General features: G+C 40.8%; 2 protein-coding genes across 4 annotated transcripts; both read right to left on the bottom strand.

Annotated features, from left to right (window-relative positions):
• Window positions 1-2953: 2953 nt before the first annotated feature.
• On the bottom strand, window positions 2954-17576 carry chata (choline O-acetyltransferase a). 3 transcript variants are annotated; one of them, XM_048987569.1, is made up of 15 exons: window positions 17399-17576; window positions 16843-16988; window positions 14368-14559; window positions 13506-13624; window positions 11568-11621; window positions 11285-11465; window positions 8844-9021; window positions 7855-8024; window positions 7674-7774; window positions 6651-6779; window positions 6173-6295; window positions 5699-5840; window positions 5354-5416; window positions 5105-5242; window positions 2954-4982 (listed from the first exon to the last, which is right to left on the bottom strand). In XM_048987569.1, exons 2-15 carry the CDS (start codon window positions 16888-16890, stop codon window positions 4719-4721), a joined length of 1902 nt encoding a protein of 633 aa, XP_048843526.1. In that variant the 5' UTR covers window positions 16891-16988; window positions 17399-17576; the 3' UTR covers window positions 2954-4718. The 3 variants fall into 3 exon arrangements, with proteins under 3 accessions (XP_048843526.1, XP_048843525.1, XP_048843527.1); XM_048987568.1 differs by having other exon boundaries at window positions 14368-14523; XM_048987570.1 differs by having other exon boundaries at window positions 16843-16934.
• Window positions 17577-18897: 1321 nt separating this feature from the next.
• Window positions 18898-21500, bottom strand: slc18a3a (solute carrier family 18 member 3a). Its single transcript, XM_048987588.1, has one exon. It carries the CDS (start codon window positions 20977-20979, stop codon window positions 19414-19416), a length of 1566 nt encoding a protein of 521 aa, XP_048843545.1. The 5' UTR covers window positions 20980-21500; the 3' UTR covers window positions 18898-19413.
• Window positions 21501-23540: the final 2040 nt, after the last annotated feature.

The raw sequence follows: 23540 nt of genomic DNA, 5'->3' as shown, positions 1-23540 counted from the left end.
CAATGTATTTCTTTCTAAGAACCATACACTTTTATTAAATGTATTGCACATTTATACCTGTATGATACAAAAGTTGGTTAATATAGGTCCAGAGAGTAAAAGTCCAGACCGGGATTTTGTTTCAACCCAACAGTTGAGTATCTGTGACTGTGACTCTTTATGCTCCTTATGGTTGAAACAAAATCCTGGTCTGGACTTTTACTCTCTGGACCTGAATTACCCAACTCTGTATGATACTTACCTTGAATATCGGCCCGCAAAATTATATAGTCTTGTATTTGATGGCCTGGTATCCCATCCAAGCTATACTCCGGCATTGTGTCCTATGCTGTCTGAATAGGCTCCAGGCCTCTTTGTGACCCTGATCCGGATGGCCAGTTGGAAGATGGGTGGATGAAGGGCTGGATAATACAGTCTTGTAGCCCAAAGCTGAGTCAGAATGCAGTACTGACTGTAACCATGAGTTTTGGCCTGGAGGTGGGGCGTGATGTTTTCTTCACCCCATGACTGAACAGCTTCAAAGTTCTTCTATAAAAATGGGTATAAAAAAATGCAAATCATTTGCTTATATTTCTTTTTACTTTATTGCAGTTTATAAAATACAGCATTAATGTATGAATCTGCTGATACAATCATTTTCATTTATAATTTAAATTAGAGGATTATATATTAAATTACAAAGCTTGCCAGCTAGCTTGGCATCGCTAGCACTAATTATCAATAAAACCAGCTAATTGCATTTCAATTTAATCTGCAATCGGATGTAACAAGCAATGAATCATTGAGAATCAAATTTATCAATTAGCCGTCTCAGAATAATTAATCTTCCACTGAACGACAGTTGCTACAGTGTAAAGTAGTTCTTCTGAATTAGCTCTGTGCATAGTAAGGATGCAGACGCCGGTCACCTACAAAAAGGGCGTAGCCTGTATGAGGGCTCAACAGTGCACAGCGATTTCATTGGCTGGATTTATATACCCTGTGATGAAATTGTTTTATCATTTGTTTGTCGCAGGGACATGACAGAGGACATGTACACCAGTGTCCATCCACGGATTTACAGAGAGTGAATAGTGAAGTATGTTACAGTAACTCTCCAAGGATTAGCCAAGAAAACACACTTACTGTAACATATATACAGTTTTACAGCCAAATGGGGGACCTTTAAGTAGACATAATTAACACAGGAGTGCTAATACATATGAGAATTCTTCTTAAGTGCTAATGCTGGTGAGCCTGGAATGAGCCGACAGCTGTAATGCTGATTGGTCATTACTGAACATCAAGGTGTCATGTGGACTTAATCGTTTTTGTGAGATCACTCTAGAACCGCGGAACTGTATATTGATGTAAAATTCACAGATGTCCGCAAAATCATATTCGGATTCACTCGGGTGATTTGACGGGGGAGGCAGAATGAAACGAACACTTCGAGTCTATTGGTGTCTCTTTGTGTCAGGGTAGCTAATCCTGTTATCTAATTAGGCCAGAGCTCCCATGGGTTTGGTCTGTTACAGAGCACTGAATGGTAACTGGATGTGAATCGAGACATTTTATTCCAATCATTAAACAAAAAAAAAAAAGTAGAAGATGTGAGGCCCCCCGTCTTTATTAATTAATTGTGTCCGTAGTTTTATTAAATGCTTGTTTGAAGCTGGTTCGTAATGTGTGGGTACTGAGGAGAATTTGTGACTTGATAGCCGCATGAAGCAGTGATGCTGCGTTTAAGAAGCAGTGTAACATTTGTTTTCCTGGCAAAGGTAGATTAAGTTATTTGAAATGAGCCACTTTTTGGAGTAGCATGAAAGCTAATATGATTCCTTGTGCTGAAGATGCAGTTTCATGGCATTATAAACAACGGCGTGAATAGGACAGGCTAAAGGCAGTGTGTCACTGCATCCAGGATCCATCTCTCTCTTCCACTTCCTCACCACTTGAAGCTCATTCCAAGAATGGATGCCTGTCCCTTTTGGGACACTAGTGATAAATATTTGTATAGACGTGTATAAATATTGTGCAAGCCACCGATGCTTGGCACGGTACTAAGGTGGCCAAACTTGACCAAGGTGTGCAGTTTGACGCCCATGACAAGTGTCACGCAAACATTGCCTTTTAAATCTTAAAGTCGTCTCGGTAACTTTGCCTTATGCCCTTATTTGTCTGTTCCTGGACACAGCTTGACTTTACTTATAAGGTGTAATAACCCTCTGTCACCCAGAACCTTCTATTTACTCTTGCATGAGGCTACAAAAGCAATTTTTTATTTTTATCGTTTTTGATTTGCAACATTGGAAAGATCCCCCCCCCCCACCCCCCAATTCTAGCGATGGAAACAAAACTGGTGCTCTGTAAATTTTTTTTTTTTATAAATTACTCCCGAAATTGCTGTCGTACAGTAGATTGAATCCCCCCCCCCCCCCCTTACTGTCTTCTGTGTTCGATAAAATATGCTGGACAATTTAATGCATCTTGCGACAAATTGTTGACAACCATTTTACGGTCTGGATCAGAAAGGAAGCAGACAGAGTTGCAGAGGAAATAGGGCCACGACCTTGCATGCTCTGCTACATCAATAACGTTACTCTCCTCTATTGATTAAGTGCGCGAGACTTGGAGTGATACATGACTCTGACACTATATGGACCGGCCATCGTGCTCTATTGACAAATTCACATCAGGATTTTCGTTCAAAACACATGCAGTGGTTCATCATGGAATAGTCTGGTGTCATACATGACAAAGTAGGAAAAGCACCCTTTGTCAAAGTAAGTACACTTTTCAGAAATCACAATAAATTTCATCTTTATTTTCAATGTTTTTAAAGCACAGTATGACAATATACATTTTCACATTTCATACAATACTATATCTCTATACACATTATACTCTAATGTAGAATTATTACGTATATTTCAATGAAAATACATCTAATAACTTAATATGACATGTAATGTACAAAAATAAAGAATAAAAATACTATGTTTTCTCTAAAGATCACAGTTTTAAGGTTTTATTTTCTGCAACATTCAGAAACACTTTATTTTTATTATTAAAGATTTTGATAATATCTTGCTGGAGACTGGATTTATCCAGAAATAGACTGCATCATTCAGAATAGTAACACTGTAACCCTTGCTGGAGTGGAACAGTTTATAGTCTACAATATAGATGATAAATCTGAAACGTTTATATGTCCAAACCTGACTAACAGGCAGTCATTTTTCACAAGTTAATAGAATTCGTGAAAAGGATACTATTAAAAAGTATTTGGTACTGTGGGAGAAAACTCATGTGGGTATATATAATATACATAAAGTGCATTTTATATATTTATATATATGTAAAATGCACTGAATATGACATACATATGTGGTGTTCATTTCCACAGAAACCATCACTATTTTAAATGAACATCTGCATATACTGAAATATTTGATGTTTGATGCGCATATTTGTGTATATGGTGAGCATGTGTAACATATAGAATGTTTACATGGTTCACTTTGATTAATCTTGAAGCGTTATGGAAACAGACATTTCTCTACTTTGTTTTACTTGCAATATTCAACATGAATTCTAGTACCACTTTTTACTGCAACAATATGTGTACTTTGGCATAAACTTCTGTTTACTGACTCACAAAATACTAAAACTTCTAAAATATATCAGCTAAAATATCAGCAGGTAATATCTGTCTATTTTTTTTTCTTATTGCATAGATTTCATTTAATAATTACATGTATTTTGTTACAAAGCAGTTCCTGTACTTCAGTAAATAGTAGTAAGTTAATGACTATAAGTTATATGTTGTAATATTAATATAATATAATATTAATATATATTTATAGTAATTAATTTTGTGATCTTTTCTTTATCACGCTATTGCCACAAGTATCACGGGTAAACATTAACAGTAACATTCAACATTTAACACACATTTAACACACATTGTAGCAGAGCCGCTACTAAAATGACAGAATCTGATTATGATAAAATACCATTTGATGAGTCATTACTTCAGTGTTTGCCGAAATGTAATAAACAGCACAATATATTAAAAAAAAAAGAAACTCAATAAATTTCAAATTCTTTACATTAAAGGTTAAGTTTTTAGTCAAGGTGCAACATGAAAGTGCAAGTTTTTGTCTGTACTTCTGTACTGGTCTGTCCTTAGCAGGGTTTCCTGTCCCATTTGAAGTTACCATGTCAAAGTCGCCCGATTATGATCTAGAAGTTAACTTTCAAGGAATGGTCTGTAAAGCCTCCTTTCTTAGAAGCACAGATGTGCACTGTTAAATCTTTCATGGTCACGGGACCCAAGGAGTCTCTCCAAGGTAATGATACACCCTGGATGGGATTTTGTAGACAATTATTAGATGTCAGTTAACCTAATTGCACATCTTTGGACTGTTGGAGAAAACCTGAACACCTGGAGGACACCATGGATTCAAACCCTCGACTCCGGAGGTATGAAGCAATGGTCCTGCTTACTGAGCCATCATGCATCCCATAGATAGACAAGTTTGGTATGAAACAGATACTGATGTATTAGGAATGATTTGATACGGTCCTTATAGTTTCCGAATGAATTAATCTTTTAGCAGTTGTCCATATTTAGAAACTGGATTAATTGTGTCTAAAACAGAACAACTACATGGGCAACTACAGTGCAGTGATCATGTGATTGGTTGGGGTGAGGGGGGTGTGGCCATCCCCCACTATGGCTTACTTCCATTTCTCGCAGTGGCGCCATTTTTGGGGGCGACGGGCTTGGCTGCTGTGTTCTGTTTGCAGCACAGGTCCCTCATATCCAGCAGACCTTCCTCCAGGGCCTTTATGAACACGGCTGAGGACGTCTCCACGCTCTCCCGAAAGCTGGACACGCAGAAGATGATGTGATCTGACTGAGGGTTGTAGCAGGTGCCATAGCCGTTGGGCACCACTGGACCGTAGCAGCAAAACATCTCCACTGTGGTGGGGACCTGTGGAGAAGGGGATGCTCCATTGAGTTGGCTAGATCATGGAAATCATCACGTAAGACCTGCAAGTTCCTCTTACATACGTCAAACAGAGTCAAACCAAAAACTGCGAGAGATAATCTCACCTGGCTTGTGGAAAGAATGAACTTATTGCTGGACACGTATGTCTCGTCTGAGAAAATCTCAGGCTTTTCCATGTTTAACTCCTCCGCAATCTCCCGCAGGCCAAGCAAGTGATTGTCTATAGCTTTTCCAGTAATTGCCTTTAAGAGGACAGAGTAAAGCTGACGACTGGCAAAGACCAGGACAATGAACCGAGTTTAATTACCTAATGCAGAATGCAAACGATAGTCAGAGCAAATGCTCATACTTACTAAGATGGTATAATTGGTCTGAGCAGAAATTGCATCCCAGAGTTTTTTCATCTTTTCAGCATCCTGGAAAGAGGAAACCAGCTCAGTATTTTTTATAAAAAACATTGTTATGAAGGTGGCACAGAGAATAAAGCACCACAGGTGGACTGTCTCCCGTAACAGTAAAGCACATGTGACAAATGGGAGGTAATATGTCTACCAATGTGTCGGGGGGGGGGGGGTGGGGTGGGCTGCTGGAGGAGGGGCTTACATCACTGCTCCTCATTTCCCAGATTTGGAGCACCATGGTGAATGAGATCAGGGGAGATACACAGTAATTGGGAGTAAGTAAGAAATATGGTATACGGGTACAGCTGTCTTCCCATCCGTCATGGATTTCACAAAGGCCAGGGCCTCCGCCGTAGCTGAGCGGATGTTGTCCACCCTGCCTTCTCGGAAGCGACGGATGGATGCGCTCTCGTAAGTCGGCACCGCTCTTCCGCCACATCTGAAGGCACACGGGCACGGAACATTTTAAATTAAAGAAGCACACATTAACACGTACATTGTCAAAGACATGCATTCCTATCATCTGGAAAATAATGTAGCACAATTCTTAGAATATAAACCCTGTGCTGTCGTACATGTTCATTTTTTAATATGAAGCACATCTCAAGCTATTAATCACTTAGTTAATCACTCTACTAGCTATTAATCACTTAGTTTAGTGTTTCCAAATCCGGTCCTCGGGGACTCACAGCGGTCCACGTTTTTGCTCCTACCGGGAGCTGGGAGGTAGCAAAAATGTGGGGTGTCTGGCAGTGAGTTGGGATGCATTACCTGTAAAATGCCAGCTGCAGTGCCACCTGTATGTATGCGTCTGGGCTCATTTTCTGCTTCTTGATGAATTCCTTTCCGTAAGCTTTAAACGTGAAAACGTCCATGTCAAGGCTTCTCACCAGTCTAAGGAAAATGTAAAAAGTGTTTGAGGATTTATATTAGAAATCAGAATTGATTTTATTGGAAGGAAATCCACTCTGTTACTGTTTTAGTTAAGGATCTTACAGTGACAGATAACCAGTGAACCAGTGGTACCAGTGGTTGTCTATGAAACGTGTCTGGTGGTGATGCTACAAATGCACTGCAAGTCAGACTCTGTTCATTCAAAATTTGCAAAGCAGTTTTTTTCACTTGTAGGTGGTGGGGGTGATGTCAGTAGGGGACAGATGTTATAAAAGAAACGGGGCTCGCTGTGAGGACAAATAGTGCAACTGCAATCAGTCTGCAACTGCTGAGTCTGGGGGGGGGGGGCACTTACCTTTGGAGCTTGTGAGCTGAGGACGCCAGGCGCTCCTGGATCTCCGGGGAGCATTTCCAGTGCAGCCTGCGGGGGGTGTGCAGATTCGTGATGCTGGACGCCCTCACCAGCTTTGAGGGACTTCCTTTCCTGTGGGGAGGGGGTTCGAGGTTCAGCACTGTTTTTTCCGTTCAAATGTTCTATTCTAGGAGCTGTGCTGTACAGGGTCAAGGAGGGTCCTGGGCACTAGCAGGGGTGCACAATGGAGAGAACGCCAGCCAATTGGAGAGCAAATTTCCAAAAGTCCATTTTTATGTTGAGATGAGGTGACCAATGTCAGGCTTCCTTATATGTTGCGGCACTGGGAACCAAAACTCAGTCCTCATGTAATCCAACGAAGAACCTAGACTGAATTTCAAAGACTCCATGCAAAGTCCATCAAAATTTACTTACTTATGAACTCACCCCATCGTGTATGCTGTGAACTGAGTGAGTTTTGGAAACTGACCCTATTTAATCAATTTAACCACACTACATGTCGCAGAAGGAAAACCACGTGACATAGGGATAAAATGTAAACCGCAAACAAAAACACACTCAGACACAAACAGACACACACAAGCATACAGGTTTGTAATTATATCTTTAGGGAGGAAACTCTAATCCAAACATGACAACCTTAACCTTAACCAAACGAAATGCAAGATATTTTTAGTTTTTGATTGCAGTCACAGATTTTTGTAAAATTGAATTCCCCCTTGTGGGGTGCGAAAAAATGTCCCCACAAGGTCGAAATAGCGGTGCTTTTATCATATTGTGGGGACACCTGGTCCCCATGATGTTATACATACATGCTGCCCCCCGAATGGAAGCTGGAGACAAACCCCCATCCCTGGAGGTGTGACACCTCCAACACTGAGCTGTCGTTCCAAATACTGTCTAATTCTTTACTTAAAGGTACAAATCCTACAACCAATCACTGAAAATCTTTAATTGCAAAAAAAACAAATACAAAGAGCAAATGGTTCCTTCCTTCCTGCTTACATGTATTTCAGCAGGTATTCCGTGCATTGCACAAGGACGATTCCTTCAAAGGGGGAGTGTTCACAGATCACGCCACAAGCTCCATCTTCCCCTACAACAAACTGAAGCACAGATTCCACCTTAAGTTTCATACGACTGGTTTGCTACGACGGCCCTGCGGGTTGGCTTTCAGTTCCCCTACCTGCATCGGCTTGTCATACCAGCGATTGCCCCCATTCTTCTGATGACCTCCACCGTGCAGCATCTGCAAGGCTCTATTGGTGTCCGTGAGCTCAGCTCCACTGGTGTCATCCAGACATAACAGACACAGGGACCTCTCAATCATATCTAGTGAGTCCCTGTTGGTGGAATCTGAAGGGGAAAGTAACCTCAAGAGTTGCACACCATCTGCTTCAACCTCATGAATAACGTCACGAATGGAAAAAATACTCATTTGCAAAGCCATGCTTCGAGTGAATCTTGGGATTAAAATATTAGTGCCAGAATTATTCTTACTAAGGTTTTTGTTGCTTTATCTATTTCAGCTAAATAGCAGGCGACATTGTGAACATTTTTAAGGTTTGGCTTAGTAGCAGGAAAGTGAGGCGAAATGTGTATTGCTGAAGAAAGACGAAAGCAGGACATCTCTTGGACTTGAGCTGGCCAGTGGCCGATACTCCTAATTTGCTCTTCCTGCTGATATTGCTGTTCAGAACAATAAGTGCAACAGGATAAAAAAGTAAACTATCATTATTCACCAGTTTGCTGTAGCACAATCCTTGAATGCAGTTATGAGTGAACTGGAATGGAAGTTGCAGAAAAGGCAACTCTCAACTCATTAAACCAGTGTGTCCCAGTGTGGTCTGCAGAGACCCACAGACAGTCCATGAAAGTCCATGAGCTGGGAGGGAGCGAAAAGTCTGGCAGGGAGCTCGGATGGAGCGAAAACATGGACCGACTGAGAGACTCCGAAGATCGGATTGGGAAACGCTGCATCAAACTCATTAAAGATGAAGGGAAACAATCTTAGAAGATGCAATAAGTGAAAAATTTGTTAAGGAGCTCCTGGGGACAGCCGTCTGTCCAAAATCTAGAAGCTTTTCTTCACTAGTGATGTGCAGAGTGACATCACACTTTGCCCAGTAAAACTGATTACCATCGTTACACTTGTATGCTACGTCACACTCGAACCTTTGATTAGCATGGTTCGGGCTTCAGCCCACTCTGTCCGTCCATCCGATGTGAGTAGTCCAATCGGTGGGAGCGGCTCTTCCGTGTTTTCTGCCATCTTTACGATCTTCTCCAGCTGTGCCAGGAGGTCACTCTCATTGAGCCGGCGGAAGTTAATCACCACATCCAGCACGAAGAACTGTTGCAGAAAGACAATAAAGAACAAAAAGAAGGATCGATATGAAAACTAAACGCACCCAGAACAGTAAAAAGTATTAGGTACAATATCATTGAAGATTCTATATCCATCCATCCATTTTCCAAACCGCTTATCCAACTGGGTCGCGGGGGGTCCGGAGCCTATCCCGGAAGCAATGGGCACGAGGCAGGGAACAACCCAGGATGGGGGGCCAGCCCATCGCAGGGCACACTCACACACCATTCACTCACACACCAGTCACTCTCACATGCACACCTATGGGCAATTTACCAACTCCAATTAGCCTCAGCATGTTTTTGGACTGGCCCTGCGATGGGCTGGCCCCCCATCCTGGGTTGTTCCCTGCCTCGTGCCCATTGCTTCCGGGATAGGCTCCGGACCCCCCGCGACCCAGTTGGATAAGCGGTTTGGAAAATGGATGGATGTTTTTGGACTGTGGGGGGAACCCGAAGTACCCGGAGGAAACCCCACAACAACATGGGGAGAACGAAGATGATATATCTCTCATTAAAATTAACTCTAAACCTGGGCCTGAGCTTCATGTCAATCCAAACTATAATTTCAAAAATATCCATGGCCATAGCCATAGCTATAATCATAATTAAAACTCTGGCTAAAACCTAATGATAACAATAACCAAAATCCTAAACCTAACCATAATGCCAACCTGTCTCTAAATCTGAGTCTTACTGTAACACCCCATAACCCTCACATCAACACTCACCATAAACTAAAACCCAATTTCAATCGCAACTCAAATGTCAACCATAATTCAAATGGCAAGTTTAACCATAACCATGGTGACAAATGTGTCCCTAAACATAAGAACCTTTAATATTAATATGACCCTAATCCTAACCTTAAACTTGAGCCTCATTGCAACCATAAACCCGCAACCAAAAAAAATAATCCTAAAGCAAATGATAACCCAAACCCAAAAGATTACCCAAACCCCAAAAATAAGCTGAACCATCATGTCAAACCTAACTTTAAACCTGGATAAAATTCTAACCCTAACCATAACCTTGGTGCCAATGCTCATTCTATAAGTTCTAAAGGTACACAGTACATAGGTTTCATTAAAAAGTGCACACTACTTTGTGCACTTCTAAACCTAACCCTAGCTCTAACCCTTATGGCAGCCCTAATGATAACTCTAGGGTTAGGATTGCCATTGGGGTTAGAGTTCGGGTTAGGTTGGCCATAATAGCTAAATCTTGGGTTAGAGATACCATCGAGGTTAGAACTTTGATTAGGGTTGCCATTGAGGATAGAACTAGGGTTAGGTGCACTAAATAGTGTGGACTTTTTAGAGACCACTTCATAGTGCACACTGTGCACCTCTCACCTTAATCCCTGCCCAACCCCTAGCTCCAAGCCTCATAGCATTCAGTCCCTAGTTCTACCCCTAATGGCAATCCTGACCCTGTGGATTTGACAATGACATATAAAGCAGTTAGCACTAAGACATTTATATATGGCAGGGGTGGGGAACCTGTTCCATGGACGGCCGGTGTGGGTGCAGGTTTTTGGGATGACCTCAGCCAATAACAAAGCAGTGGTTCTCAACTCCAGTCCTGGGCACCCACTGTTATTGGTTGATTGAGAGGCCATCTGAAACACCTGCACCTACACTGGCCCTCCGTGGATCAAGTTCCCCACCCCTGATACACAGGAACCATCACTTTGCATCTGATCACAGAGAGGAGTTTTGTTCTGCTGTCGATATAGTCTTGTGTAAATCTACTACGTTTAGAGAGTTAAAGCCAAAGTTTGCGTTTAACTTGTGGTTACATAATGAAAGAAAAACAAAGCTAGCTACTAGCAAGTAAAGTTAGAAATATCAGTGGCCTGCTCAGATAGATCTGGCTGCACCGATCAATTGTTCTCATGTCCCACAGCGGCTCTTGAACCAGCTGACAGGTTCAATTAATTGTCATTTATTTACACCCCAGCATCTGATCAAAAAGCAGGATTGATCACCCGCTCATGGATTTTCAGGTAAGGCTTCTCCTTTTACCCAATCATTGTGGTAAGTCTTAGGAAGGTTGGAGTGTAAGCTTCCAATGGAACCATGAGAAGGCCGTCTACTTTCATACGCTGGGTTGTTTACCCAAGGTTTAAACTCATACAAATTTGAATTTCTCTTTCCATCAGTGAAATCCATCAGCCACCCATACAATATCAATCAATATATAATGGTTCCACTTTCTGTATCATTTTTTTAAAGAATGTTTCTCACCTGATTTTTACAAGCCACTATGATGTACTCTGGCTCTGGCATGACGCTGCTCGTCTGAGTGACAAGGGTGTCCTTCTTCAGTCCAGGGAGGCGGTAGGTGGTGAAAAGTCGATAGTGTTGCTCCATGCAGAGCGGAGTGCCAGCTAGTTGACCCCGAGCATAGTCCACCGGCAGGGACCGTCTGAAAAGCCACGAGCACATCAACTGACATGCCCCGAAGTGTATTCCAAACCGGCCAGCACTATAGAAATGCACACAGACAGCACCATGACTTGGAACCTACCCATCGAGTAGACTCTTGTAGTTTAAAACTCCCGATATTAGATGAGCAGCAAATCTGAAACAGATAAAAACGCAACGGATCTGAATACATGTCTTACCAAAAATGGCAGATTTATATTCAGATTAGAGACAATGCAAAGAGGAATGTATTAGGCTTTTCTACCATAATACTTCTGCCTGTCCAGACTGCTGAAAGACTACTTCATCCACATAACAGACCTTTGGATCCAAGGTAACATAACCTCTTTTTGAGAAAACAGGGTCTGGACTGTCACTCTGCCAGCCACAGGATCTGAACCTACAACTTTCTGATCACAGGTATTGCATTCTAAACAACTTACCCCCCCACACCACTCTATTTCATGATTATGTCCATTGCAGAGAATTACAAATTAACCAACCCACCACCCTTCCTCCAATAACCTTAATAACCTTAAAGCACCCAGTTCCCATCCACAGTCCTGGAAAACGTTGTTCGGATATCAATAAAGCTTCCGTAATGGACAGAGGTGCAGGGATAATTCTTAAGCTGCCAGAGTCCTATGACATCACCTGCAAGGAACGGCGCTATCTGGTCTGTTTTTATAGATGTTTTTTTTTGTATGGTGCTGTCGTCACCTCCCAGTTCCCACCACCCCTGACTGCAGTCATAAACATCATTGTATCAAGGCCCATGACATGAAAATTGGGCTGCCTATATATTCTATTTATGCCGCAGTTATTTACCGTACAGTCAAATAAACAGCCGCAGTATCGTATGAGCCCGCGACTATTTGGACTTGCCACAGTGAGCCGCAGCGCACACTCTCATTCACCCTTCAGCCTCTCAAAATTGTCTGCGTAATTTAATTTGATGGGCTAGATTACAGGAGCGTAGCGGAGTTTGCTGTGTGTGATGCAGAGGCAGAGTGTGTTCAGTTACAGAAAAAAAACAGACCTCATGTCTTATCTAATTCATCTGGTTGTAGTACACAAAGCCAGATCAATATAAATAGAGGCTTGACCACACCAATCAGAGGACATTAAACGAGTTTCTCGACTCATAAGGGTGCTGGGTCCTATGCCTCTTAATCTTATAACGGTGTCTGTCAGTATATTTAGCATTGCTGTCTCTGTTCGGTTAATACTCCATAAAAACACAAAAGATAGTAAAGCATTTTTGGTTTTTTTTCTTACGGTCTAGCTAGTGACACAGTGTATTAGTCCACGACACACTGAATAATAACAATGATTTGCAGCACAGATGGCGGGGTAGATCCCCTCTGCTTTTGCAAACAATGATTGGGGCATAACGATTAGGAGCAGAGCATGTCATAAATTGGAATATAATCTTGGCAGATGTGGAAAGTAGGGATATGAGGACATGTTCATGTTGGAAATCATGCACGTGCACCATCGCATTCCAGACAGTTCAGGTTCAGAAAGTGCAAATCCAGACCGAGATTTTGTTTCAGCCCACCAGTTCAGTATTCTGTGAATGTGACTCCTTATGCTCAACTGAACAAAATCTTGGTCCGGATTTCTGAACCTGAACTTTCCACCTCTGTATGCTGACATATTACCAAAAAACCTAAGAAAAAAATATAATGAGGTCTTTCAAGTGCCCCGACAGTGAAAAAGAAATAATAAAGTCATATTTCTCAAACCAATTATAATGCTAATAGCAGTGAGATTAAAAGTGATATGTAGACTTCATTTATTACAAATCAGTCGTAAGAAACCTAGCGAGAAAAATAAATGATTAATTGACTAAGACTGCACATTTGAGGTACTTGAGTTAAGACAGCCACACAAATGGTGATTTTTTTTTTATCCAAAACAGTAGTGTATAAAAACAAATATGCCAAACAAATGTTATCCTCTTTGTTAACCATAATATTAGACAAGTAATATCTAAAGGTATAACTGATTTACTCAGTCACTTTAATTTTTTTTTTACCTGAGTGAGTCACTATGATCTTTGAAAACTTGTTTTGGGAAAACCATTGCAGGACTGGAATTAACAGGTAGGGCCAGTCGGTTACTCAGGTACATGTCATCAAGCCAGTAGCTGTACACCTGAAACATAATATAGAAAAGAGGTCAAGCATTTCCTCTATATCTGACCCTTACGCCACTCGATATTCCACATGGGGCATTTGCTGCTTGTTGTGCTTCTGTTCTCAGGCCTTCAGCTGCGTTCAGCCAAATTGGATTTGAGCTTATGACTATGCTTGTAATAAAGATGGGTGGAAATCGCCCATTTGAGATGTGGTCTTGTGGGCGATTGAATAACAGAAATCCATCAACACTGTGAGATCGCCATGTCTTTGTGAGTGAAAAAGAGAGTCAGGACTGCTTTTGAGACAACGGCGTTTGATAGAGTTTACAGCAGCTGATTAATCTTACGCCGACTGGTTACACTTACCCTGCTGATGGATTCTGGCTCCCAGAAATGATAAAAAATGTGATGGGTTCTAGCTTTAGCCCTCTACTTAACTTGTCCCCTCTTTAATAATGGTTTACAAGCACTGTACCATCCCCGGGGAGCTGCACTCTCAATCACACTCAAGATAATTTATCGACGAATTGTAAACATGCTACTTAATGTTCATTAACCAACTGAGCGGATATGTGCATCCTGGTCTCCAGTTATGCCTCATTTCTGAATAGATACGGGCTTTTGTTGGAATCGTCAATTAGCCCAGACCAGCGCTGGTAGAAATGAAGATTTCAAAGAGCTGGTTTCATTTCATAGACCAGAAATGGCTCAGTCCTAATTAGATTTGTTGCTTTTATGCGTCCGGAAATGCAGTGTTTACCCAGTTGTCCGTTTTCTCTCTTTTCTCCATTAGCTTTTCCTGAAGGATCTCCCCTTGCCCTCCTGCTGCTCCGAACATCTCCACAATGGCTTTGGTCTTTTTGAATTGCTCTGGTTTGACCAGGTGCTCCACACACTTCAGGTACATGTCCAGCGTCTGGTGCAAAGTTGGGATGGGTAGCTTAGGCAAGACCTGGCCAAACAAATGATAATTTCGCTGAAATACTTTAGCAGTCACAGTGCTGAACAGAAGCCTACACAGAAGAGCCGTCCACTATATCAGTGTCATTCAACCCGGTCCTCAGGGACCCACTGTTGATCCATGTTTTTTCTTCCTTCGAAAACCCTGCCTGACAATCCACATTTTTGCTCCCTCCCAGCTGGGAGGGAGCAAAAACATGGACTGTCTGTGGTTCCCCGAGGGCCGGATTGGGAAAAGCTGCACTATATTAATTTATCCCTGAATTCAGTGTCCTGCCTCAACTGCTAAAAATTTTTTCAAACCTAATTTTTTGGGGCAGTGTTAAATAATTTATAAAAGTTGCTTGAAGACGAATGAAGAATGAATTTCAATGCTAATCAGGAAAAAATACTTCCCTTGCATTGGAAAAAAATGGAAATGAATGCAAATAATTTATAATCGTGTCAAGTGATTCACTCACGATACACACTAATATTCAATTTGCATTTGTTTTGCAGATATTCCATGAACATTCTTTGTAATACAAAACCATAATTTATATCGTGATTTTTTTCATAGTTTCAGTAATTTAATGTGTACCCATCATAATAGCAACAATACATCATTTATAATCTTTGAAATCAGATGGACACCAGTAATGTCATTATCACAGATGCTGAACAACCCATGTTTGACTTTAGTACATACATGAGCTCCTGTAGTTCGACATGCGGAGCATTGAAGCTAATGTTACAAAGCCCATTGGTTTAAGTCCCCGGCTGTATGTGTAAATTGTAATCCTTCCCTCCGCTGTAAATTGCCTTGGATTAAAATGTCAAAGAAATATGTAGATTGAGCACGTTACCCACCATACAAAGTAATTCAATGATTTGCAATTCCATAGCAGATTTGGAGTTTCAAATTAAATCAATTAGAAAATAATTGGGTTGAATTTGCAGTGTTGGGTGACGCTTAGCTGTCACATTAAAGGCAACTGGAAGAAACTGAGTAATATTGCACTACCAAGTGCATGGCTAGGATACGGTTTGTGTTATTGTGTGTATGTGAGTAAAGACGGCACTGCAGCCTCACAACGCCAGGGCCAGAGGTTCGAATCCTGCCCCCACTCTTTGTGTACCCGCTCTCTCCAATTCAGGTAGGCTTCCTCCAACTGGCTAATTGGTGTCTATAATTTGAAATAATGCCCCATGTGAGAGCCTGACATCCTGTCCAGGGTATGCCCCCCCCCATAGTCTGGGGGGGGGGGGGGGGGCAAGGCTCCTTGTGACCCTGACTAAGAATAACAGTTGGGAGATGATTGAATAAATAACTTGCCAGTTTATACTACAATACATTTTCAGTAGTCCTTTCCCCCGAATAGGATTATGGGAAAACTCGTATAAAAGAAAGAGACTAGATATCATGAATGTGGCTGTTCTCTTACCTCTGTTTATAGTGACATGAAAAATGAAATGGTCCAATAACTCGTTTTCACATACAAGTAACAAATACTGCATGAATGGCATCCAGTAACAGCTATGGTCAAATACATCCCTGAATATTACAAAATCTCTTGATCACAATATTTTCCCCATTTGAGTAAACAAAGCACAGTGTATTCATCTTCATTAAAGCAAATTTAAAAATTATACAATATTCTATGACTGCAAAAAGACTGCCTGCGTATACCTTATTGACTGGCTGCATATACCTTATTGACTGGCTGCATGTTTTGGGGGCCATTTTGGATTGGACTATAGATATTTTCAGAATGTTTAAAATTAAACTCAACTTTTGAAATATTTCAAAGTAATAATGAAGCCAATTACCATTGTATAGCACCAAGCTGTAATATGAACCAAAAAATAATAATAATTGCTGACTTCTGTACTACATTACTGATATGATTTACTGCTGTTTTAATGAACATGCTCATTAAATTGTCACATGTTAAAATTAAGAAGGTATTTTTTCATGCAGCTTTATACTGCAGCATTTCCGATTTCTGTTGGTGTTGTAAAGGCGTTTTTCTAATAAATAGCAACACTTAGCCAGCAGAATGTGTCAGCATCTAAAGATACCTGCCCTTTACCAAACCATTTAGTGACCTGATATGGGAAAACCGTCAGCAAGAGATATATTTCAAAGTGTTATGAAACTTTAAACATGCATTTAAACCTGTTCTATACCTTAAATTTATTAACGCTGACTTTTTAAATGGAGAACATTCATTGAACAATTATAAAAGGGAAACAGCCTGAAATGAAGTTGATTAGAATATAAGGCTGTATTTACATGGTCGTCCACTTGACCTTTGGGTGACTCTTGGTCTAGAATGGGCATGCCGGATCCAGAAATGTACAGCAAACAAGAAGGACCTCCGAAGCCTGTAAGGTGATGATAGTGCTCGGAATGGCTGTTCCACGGAGAAAGAAAACAAACTAACAAACAAACAAACAGACAAACAAACAGCCTAAATAAATAATAGACACCACTCATGTTCTAGGTGACAAATCCCCCTAGTCATACAACTTTTTTCTGATTAAACAGTAAGTTAGTTTTATTGTTAAACTGATTACAGTGACATAAATCATAAAAATAAATACTGATTTTTTTTTTCTCCAAGTAACATGCTTAGTGAATTTTAAGAAGTTCTGCGATCAAAAAGCACCGACGGTTTTTGTGAACACGAATTCACATGCAGTGATGTGCGCTTCGTCTATAAGAATTTTCTCATGGCGCTGAAGGTATTGCAAGTGCACATATGCATGCATGCCATTTTAACGCAGTGGCAGCAGTACAACTTCATATTAGATATATCTGGAATGTAATTCTAGGAATGCCAGCTTACCTGAGCAACAGATGTTTGCTCTACTCTTCAGAAAGTCCAGATATTGCGCTAGATTGCATGGTAGGCAATAGCCATGCTTATAAGCAAGATTCCGTGGCTCCAGCTTCAGGCGACTTGGACGAGATTTCTTCTCACTGGCATCCTCGTTTCAGACTCATTGGTGACCAGGAGGCCTTACAGTGAGCTCAACGGATATGCGTGTAGGTGCTTCTCCCTACCTAACCCTGCATGCTGAGACTCCTCCCACCGCGACTCATTCGCGGAGCGCAGTTTCAGACCGCTTTCTCTTACCCCTCACGTCAGACTAAAACTATCAACATTTGTCCGGGAGCTATAAATATTACAGCTGTTTTTATTTTTTATCAAAAGCAATAATAATAATAATAATAATAAAATCAGTGGAAAGTTCTTTTAACCAAATGTTTTGGAAATTGCTAATTTGTTAATACGATTCTTAACGAACCAGTTTATATAAGTAAAATGTACACCCTGATACACTACCATTTATGGTTGAATTAATTCACTGTGATGCACGGTACTGTACTGAAGTAAGAATCCAGTAAGTAATCCTTGGCGGCATAGCCTGTTGGGTATATGCATGTACGCGCCAGTGAATTCGCCGTTTACTTCTGATGTCGACTGTCGAAAATGATTAGGGAACCTGTTAGTTGAATTTTTAAACTGATTTATGTCTAACATGTAAATACGGGTAGCAGATGGAAAAGCCTCACAGATTTTGCATAACGTTGCACAAGTTTGTTATAGTGATTAAGACTTACAATGACATTTCGTTCTTTTGTGATCCAAGAAAACCAACGGGACTGTTTTCCCACTAGATCCGATCCAGTGTGTTAATAAGGAGGTTCCATTACACTGAACGCTTTTAAGATTAATCGTCTTTGCTGAGTATTAATGCGATTTTAGAAGTTTTATGTCATCTTCACCTTACGGCTCATAATCGGAAATGTGAAATATATTGTGTGGTGAGACTTGATCTTAAAGTGCGATGTATATATAGGTTATATATACATATATAACTTTTCACTTTAATTTCAATTTATCGTTCCGTTGAGCGTCAGATCCTCACAAAATATTTGGAGTACAGAATTTTCCAGAATGCGCCGCTAAAATTAATTATTAAAGAATTACAAGTAATTTCGTTAGTTAATTTAACTTGTAGGCTAATCTATACAAGCAAATTTGGTCCTAGCATACTCACCGAATTTAATTAAACGTATCTAAACGAAACACCGAGATTCCTACGTTGGTCTAAATAAGATTACTTTTTTTTATTTGGAATTTAGTTAGGACAGCCCATTGTAATTTTGCTTGTATGGTTATTTATATAGTATTCACATTACACCTTTATATAGCTTACGAACTGCCGTACCTTTATAAACATTTCTACATTCATACACATAAGCACAGTTGAAACTTTCTAAAAAATACACTTCATACTTTTAAAATAAAAAAAACATATAAAAGATGACAGACTTCCGTTTTAATGCAAGGCTTTTTAATGACACATTGCATGTTGACAATACCAGCAAATAACGTATATTGTTACATAGCATATAATGTAAAGAAAAATACATCTAATCCCTGTATACGAAAACAGTCACCGTAAACAGCCTCAGAAATTTATTTAGGCGGGATTCCCTGATTATGCAAATATAGTTTTTTTTTAATACATTTACGTATTTACCTTTTTACATGTCTATACAATAATTTTTGATACAGTTTCCAATAACCGATAACCGTTCACAATACTTATATACATATATACGATTAAACATTTGACTCTAAATTTGTTCAGATACAATAAAATCAATAAAAATCAAACTGCTTAAAATAATTTCCAAAACTGAAAGAACTGGTTACACGATCATGATTAGGTGGTAAGGTATATTGCACATTAGTACGTTACATGGCAAGTGTGCCTATTTTTGTATTTTAGGTATAGTCGATTGCAGTCACCAAAGAGAACGTATGCTGAATCATTTAGAGAGTTACTTTTAACTGAATTCAGGGCCTGATAATTCCTCCTCAGAATATGACTGTGCCTGTCCCGTAAAATCGTCAATGCCGTTTTCATTTCCAGCCATGTAGTTGCCAGATGTGCTATAGCCCTTTCTCTTGCATTTGCGCTCTTCCATCTTTATGGTATCATACAGTCCCTGTGGTCCTTCTTCAAGAAGAACATTTCTCTCTGAATAGGAGGGTTTCATCTGGCACACGTTTCTGAGGAGGAGGAGAGCGGGCGCGTACAGCACATTGACGAGGCCCATGCCCAAGTTAAGCTGGACAAACCCCAGGTAATGGACGATCTGCCCGGCCACGATGGGACCCATGGCGTACGCCACGGAGTAGGAGATGTCCGCGATGGCGTAGACGCTGCCATAAACGGAGACGTGCCGCACATCGACCAGAAAGGCCAGCGTGGGCAGGAGAGCGGTGTCCACCAAAGCGATGCCGAAGCAGATACCGCACAGCGGGGCGATTAACTCTCCGAAGTTTTTGCAAGCCGGTACAGTGCAGGAGCTGGCGCCGATTATAACCATACCGACGGCGCCGTAAAACCACTGCAAATTAGGATATTGGGCAGCCAGTTTTACAGTAATGTATACACCAAGGACATGCGGGAAAAATGCTGGCAACCACGTCAGTCCCATCTCCCACTGTGTGGCATTCATGGTGCTCTCCATCCAGTTGGCTATGGTGGGTTCCAAGAAGGCCAGAGGGATATTACACACTGTCAAAGCTCCGGCTACAACGGCTATATAGGGATCAATCATGAGTCTGTAAATGGGGGTGCCCACCGGCATGTTCTCTCTAGTCCTATTAGAAAAGGGTTTTATTACAGTTAAGAGCAGAATCCCGTCGACTAAGCAGACGCACGCAAGCACAATGAATGGCACCCGTTTACCCGCAAATTCGTACAGGACACCGCCGAAAGGAGGCGCCACCAGGCTGCCGAAGGAGATGAAGGCCAGCGCGATTCCCAGGGCTCTGCTCCGCTCAGCCTCTTCCGTGTATTTGTCCGCAATCATGGCAATTCCCGACGTGTCTGCGAAGGCTGATCCCAGACCCTGAAGGCTACGCGCCATGAACAGGGTCGCGTAATTTTCGGCAAAGGCAAATATGCAAGTGGAGAAGAACATAACAGTGAGTCCGATTAAAAGCGGGATGTCGTATCCAACTCTGTCAATGAAGGTTCCCGACAAAGGGTTAACTAATAACTGCAGGATAGCTTTCGATGCAAACAGAACTCCTATTTGTATGTCTAAGTTATCTTTGGAGACATAGGTTGTGGCGTTGATTGAAGAATTGGGGCGCAGAGGTGCATGGACGTGCTTTGACTTTTCATTCTGTAGATCAGCAAGGTAGTCTGGTATAATCGGCACAATAACCATATAGAGCATATTATCTAACAAAAGAGCCACGCATACAATTACTAAAATAATCCTTCTTTGTCGATTGGGGTCTTGCATAGCCGTGCCTAGCTGTTTAGTTCTTTCGCTCATCTCCGATAATTTCACGGCCGCAGATTTAGCCAAACCGGCGGGTTCTTCCGAAGCCATGTCTCCTTGTACTTCAGGCAAACTTTCTTCTTCACGGCGACAGGAAAATCACTTCACTTCTACGACAAAACTAGGCGCACTTTGTAAACATTTACGTCTCTCTTTTCTTCGGCTGACTTACTCTTAGTGCGAGACTGGAGACGCCGGCGATCTTTCCTTTTATACGTTTGCAGCGCAGTTCTTCATCACCGCTGCGCTTTTCTCCGTCTGGACTTCAGAGCGTCTCATTCTTGGTGTCCTCCGCTACTTCATCGCTTTTTAAGATTATTTCGATGTGGCTTTGTGCACTTCAAGTTATGGCTTCACTTCCCTATCCTCCATATCAACTTATAGAGCAGTTCTGACTATTTTATAGACCTTCGGATAAAACGACTGTCTTCCTCCAAGATGCATGCCGTCTGCCACCTGTAATACCGGCCGGTTTGTTCGCATCTCAGCTCAGCAGCGCTTTTGTTGCCATTGGCACGGATTGACTCGCACGTTAGTCCAGCCTTTGCTTCTGTTTTCGCATTTTTTTTGCAAGGCTTGTGACGCACTATAGCCCCCCCCCCCCCCCCCCCCCCCAAGTGGTTCCTTTGCCGGTTGCGTCTTTTATGCTAATTTTACACATGGACAATCCTTAACCAATAAGGGAAAAAACAATATATCACTAAAGAAAACGGATAAACCTATAAAGAGACGGACACATCTTGCTGACTGACGAGTTCACACATTGGAAGATTCTGAAAAATATTTTGAGCGTTAAGTACTTTGTTAATCATGTGCTTTGAGATTACGAAATAGATACGATTGGACAAATTAGTAAATTTTCTGTAGTCTTTTAATAAATTTATTGGATGTTAGGTAATGTTATTGGGATTGGATTAAATTCGTCGTTTCCTGTAGTCAGTCTTCTTAGTTTATTATGAAATACTTTAGGACCAATTTAGAAAAAGGGACTTTGAAAAATATTATTCATGTCAGTGTGTCGCAGTTATCTGCAGGACCAGTTAATCTCGATTTTATTTGGGCGCCATCGATTGATGATTTGGGTATTTGCCTGCGCAGTTTCTCCTTGAACGCACTGCGAACGATACTGAAAAGAAACCAAATAACAAAACAATAGCAAATAAAATGATGGAAATCGAAAGAACTTGAAATATTTCCCTTAACAGAGGACAGAGTAAGCAATGACTTAAGTCATTGGTTTTGTCTCAATATTACTAGCATGGGTCCACGTTTTTATGTGTGTTCTGACTATTTAATTAATCATTCTTCAGACTTTGAGAACTGCATGTAATTCTACAGGAGGTACGTGTTAACAATGATTTAGGTCTAATAAATGGTAACATACAATCAAACAAAACTTATTTAGAATGAAGACATTTATACGAACTTATACAGGCTATTTTACACATGCTCTCGTGTCTCTCAAAACCACCAGGATTTAAATTCAAATATACCGCAACCTATAAGTGCTATTGGGAGAAGTAGAGAAGTCTAAGATGCTTTGACAAATATCAAGCGGAGAATTACCGGATTTTTAAGCACTTTTGTTTCTATCAACAAAAAAACGATTAACAAAAAAATGAGAGCTACTCGTAAGAATGGATGACAACACGCAGTACGCTTAAGCAACATAGTAACGCGCTTTATATGTGTGATGCGTAATCATCATGACTAAAATTGCGCTCATTTCATTATTCAGTCGACTGCTGTGCACTTAGTATTTCAGCACCACAAACATTTGGATAGCGCAAGAAATTCAATGCAATGGCGGCGCAGCTGGTGAAACAGAGCATTGCAATTCAAAATGCACGGTGATGGGGAAACTAAATCTAGTGAGGTGACAAATGAACAGTATAAAAACGGCGCTCCCCAAAAATGTACAAAGAAGAGATTTAAATATTTGTTTCCCAATTCATACATTAAGTTTGTACTATTAGAAATATTGTTCCGCTTTCGTTTTTATGGTTTCATCAATCTGAACAGTATTTTTGAATAATTATATTCCACGTTTTTAAAGACTGACTTACACAGTACATAGTGTTCAACCGGACGCAGTGTAAGATGAAGCACAACAGGGACATCTAGTGGAGGAATGACATATTGCTGTAAAGTAAATTCGCACTGTGTTCGAACTTGACTAATACCAGAATCAGACTATAAGTTAGAATGACTTTTCAAGTGATTGTTTGCATATATGTGTACCCTGGATAGCCCCCCAACACCTTAACTGAAACATACATTTTATGCTTTTGTCAAAAATAAGAATATGTTGGAATACAATAAGATTAAACCTCAGTTTGACATTCAGGTAGTAAGGAAAGCTCCTTGGAAAATCTCCACTCCCAGTGCAGCTGCGGAATTTAAAGAAACAACGGTCAAGTGAATTCATTCCCATTTACAATACTTTTCAGAAGAATTCCAAATAACTTACATCCATACACTGTCCTGGGGATCCAAACAGTCAGGTAGATAACTCAAAAACAGCAAAGAATCTAACCCAAAGTGCAACTTAAATATGAAACCTAACTACGCAGAGGTGTAAACACACTCTCGTAAGTAGGCAAACAACTACT

The sequence above is a fragment of the Brienomyrus brachyistius genome, chromosome 20, assembly GCF_023856365.1.
Source record: "Brienomyrus brachyistius isolate T26 chromosome 20, BBRACH_0.4, whole genome shotgun sequence".
Taxonomy (NCBI): Eukaryota; Metazoa; Chordata; class Actinopteri; order Osteoglossiformes; family Mormyridae; genus Brienomyrus; species Brienomyrus brachyistius.
Note: the sequence above shows the minus strand (reverse complement) of the source record. Positions and strands in the feature narration are given on the sequence as shown.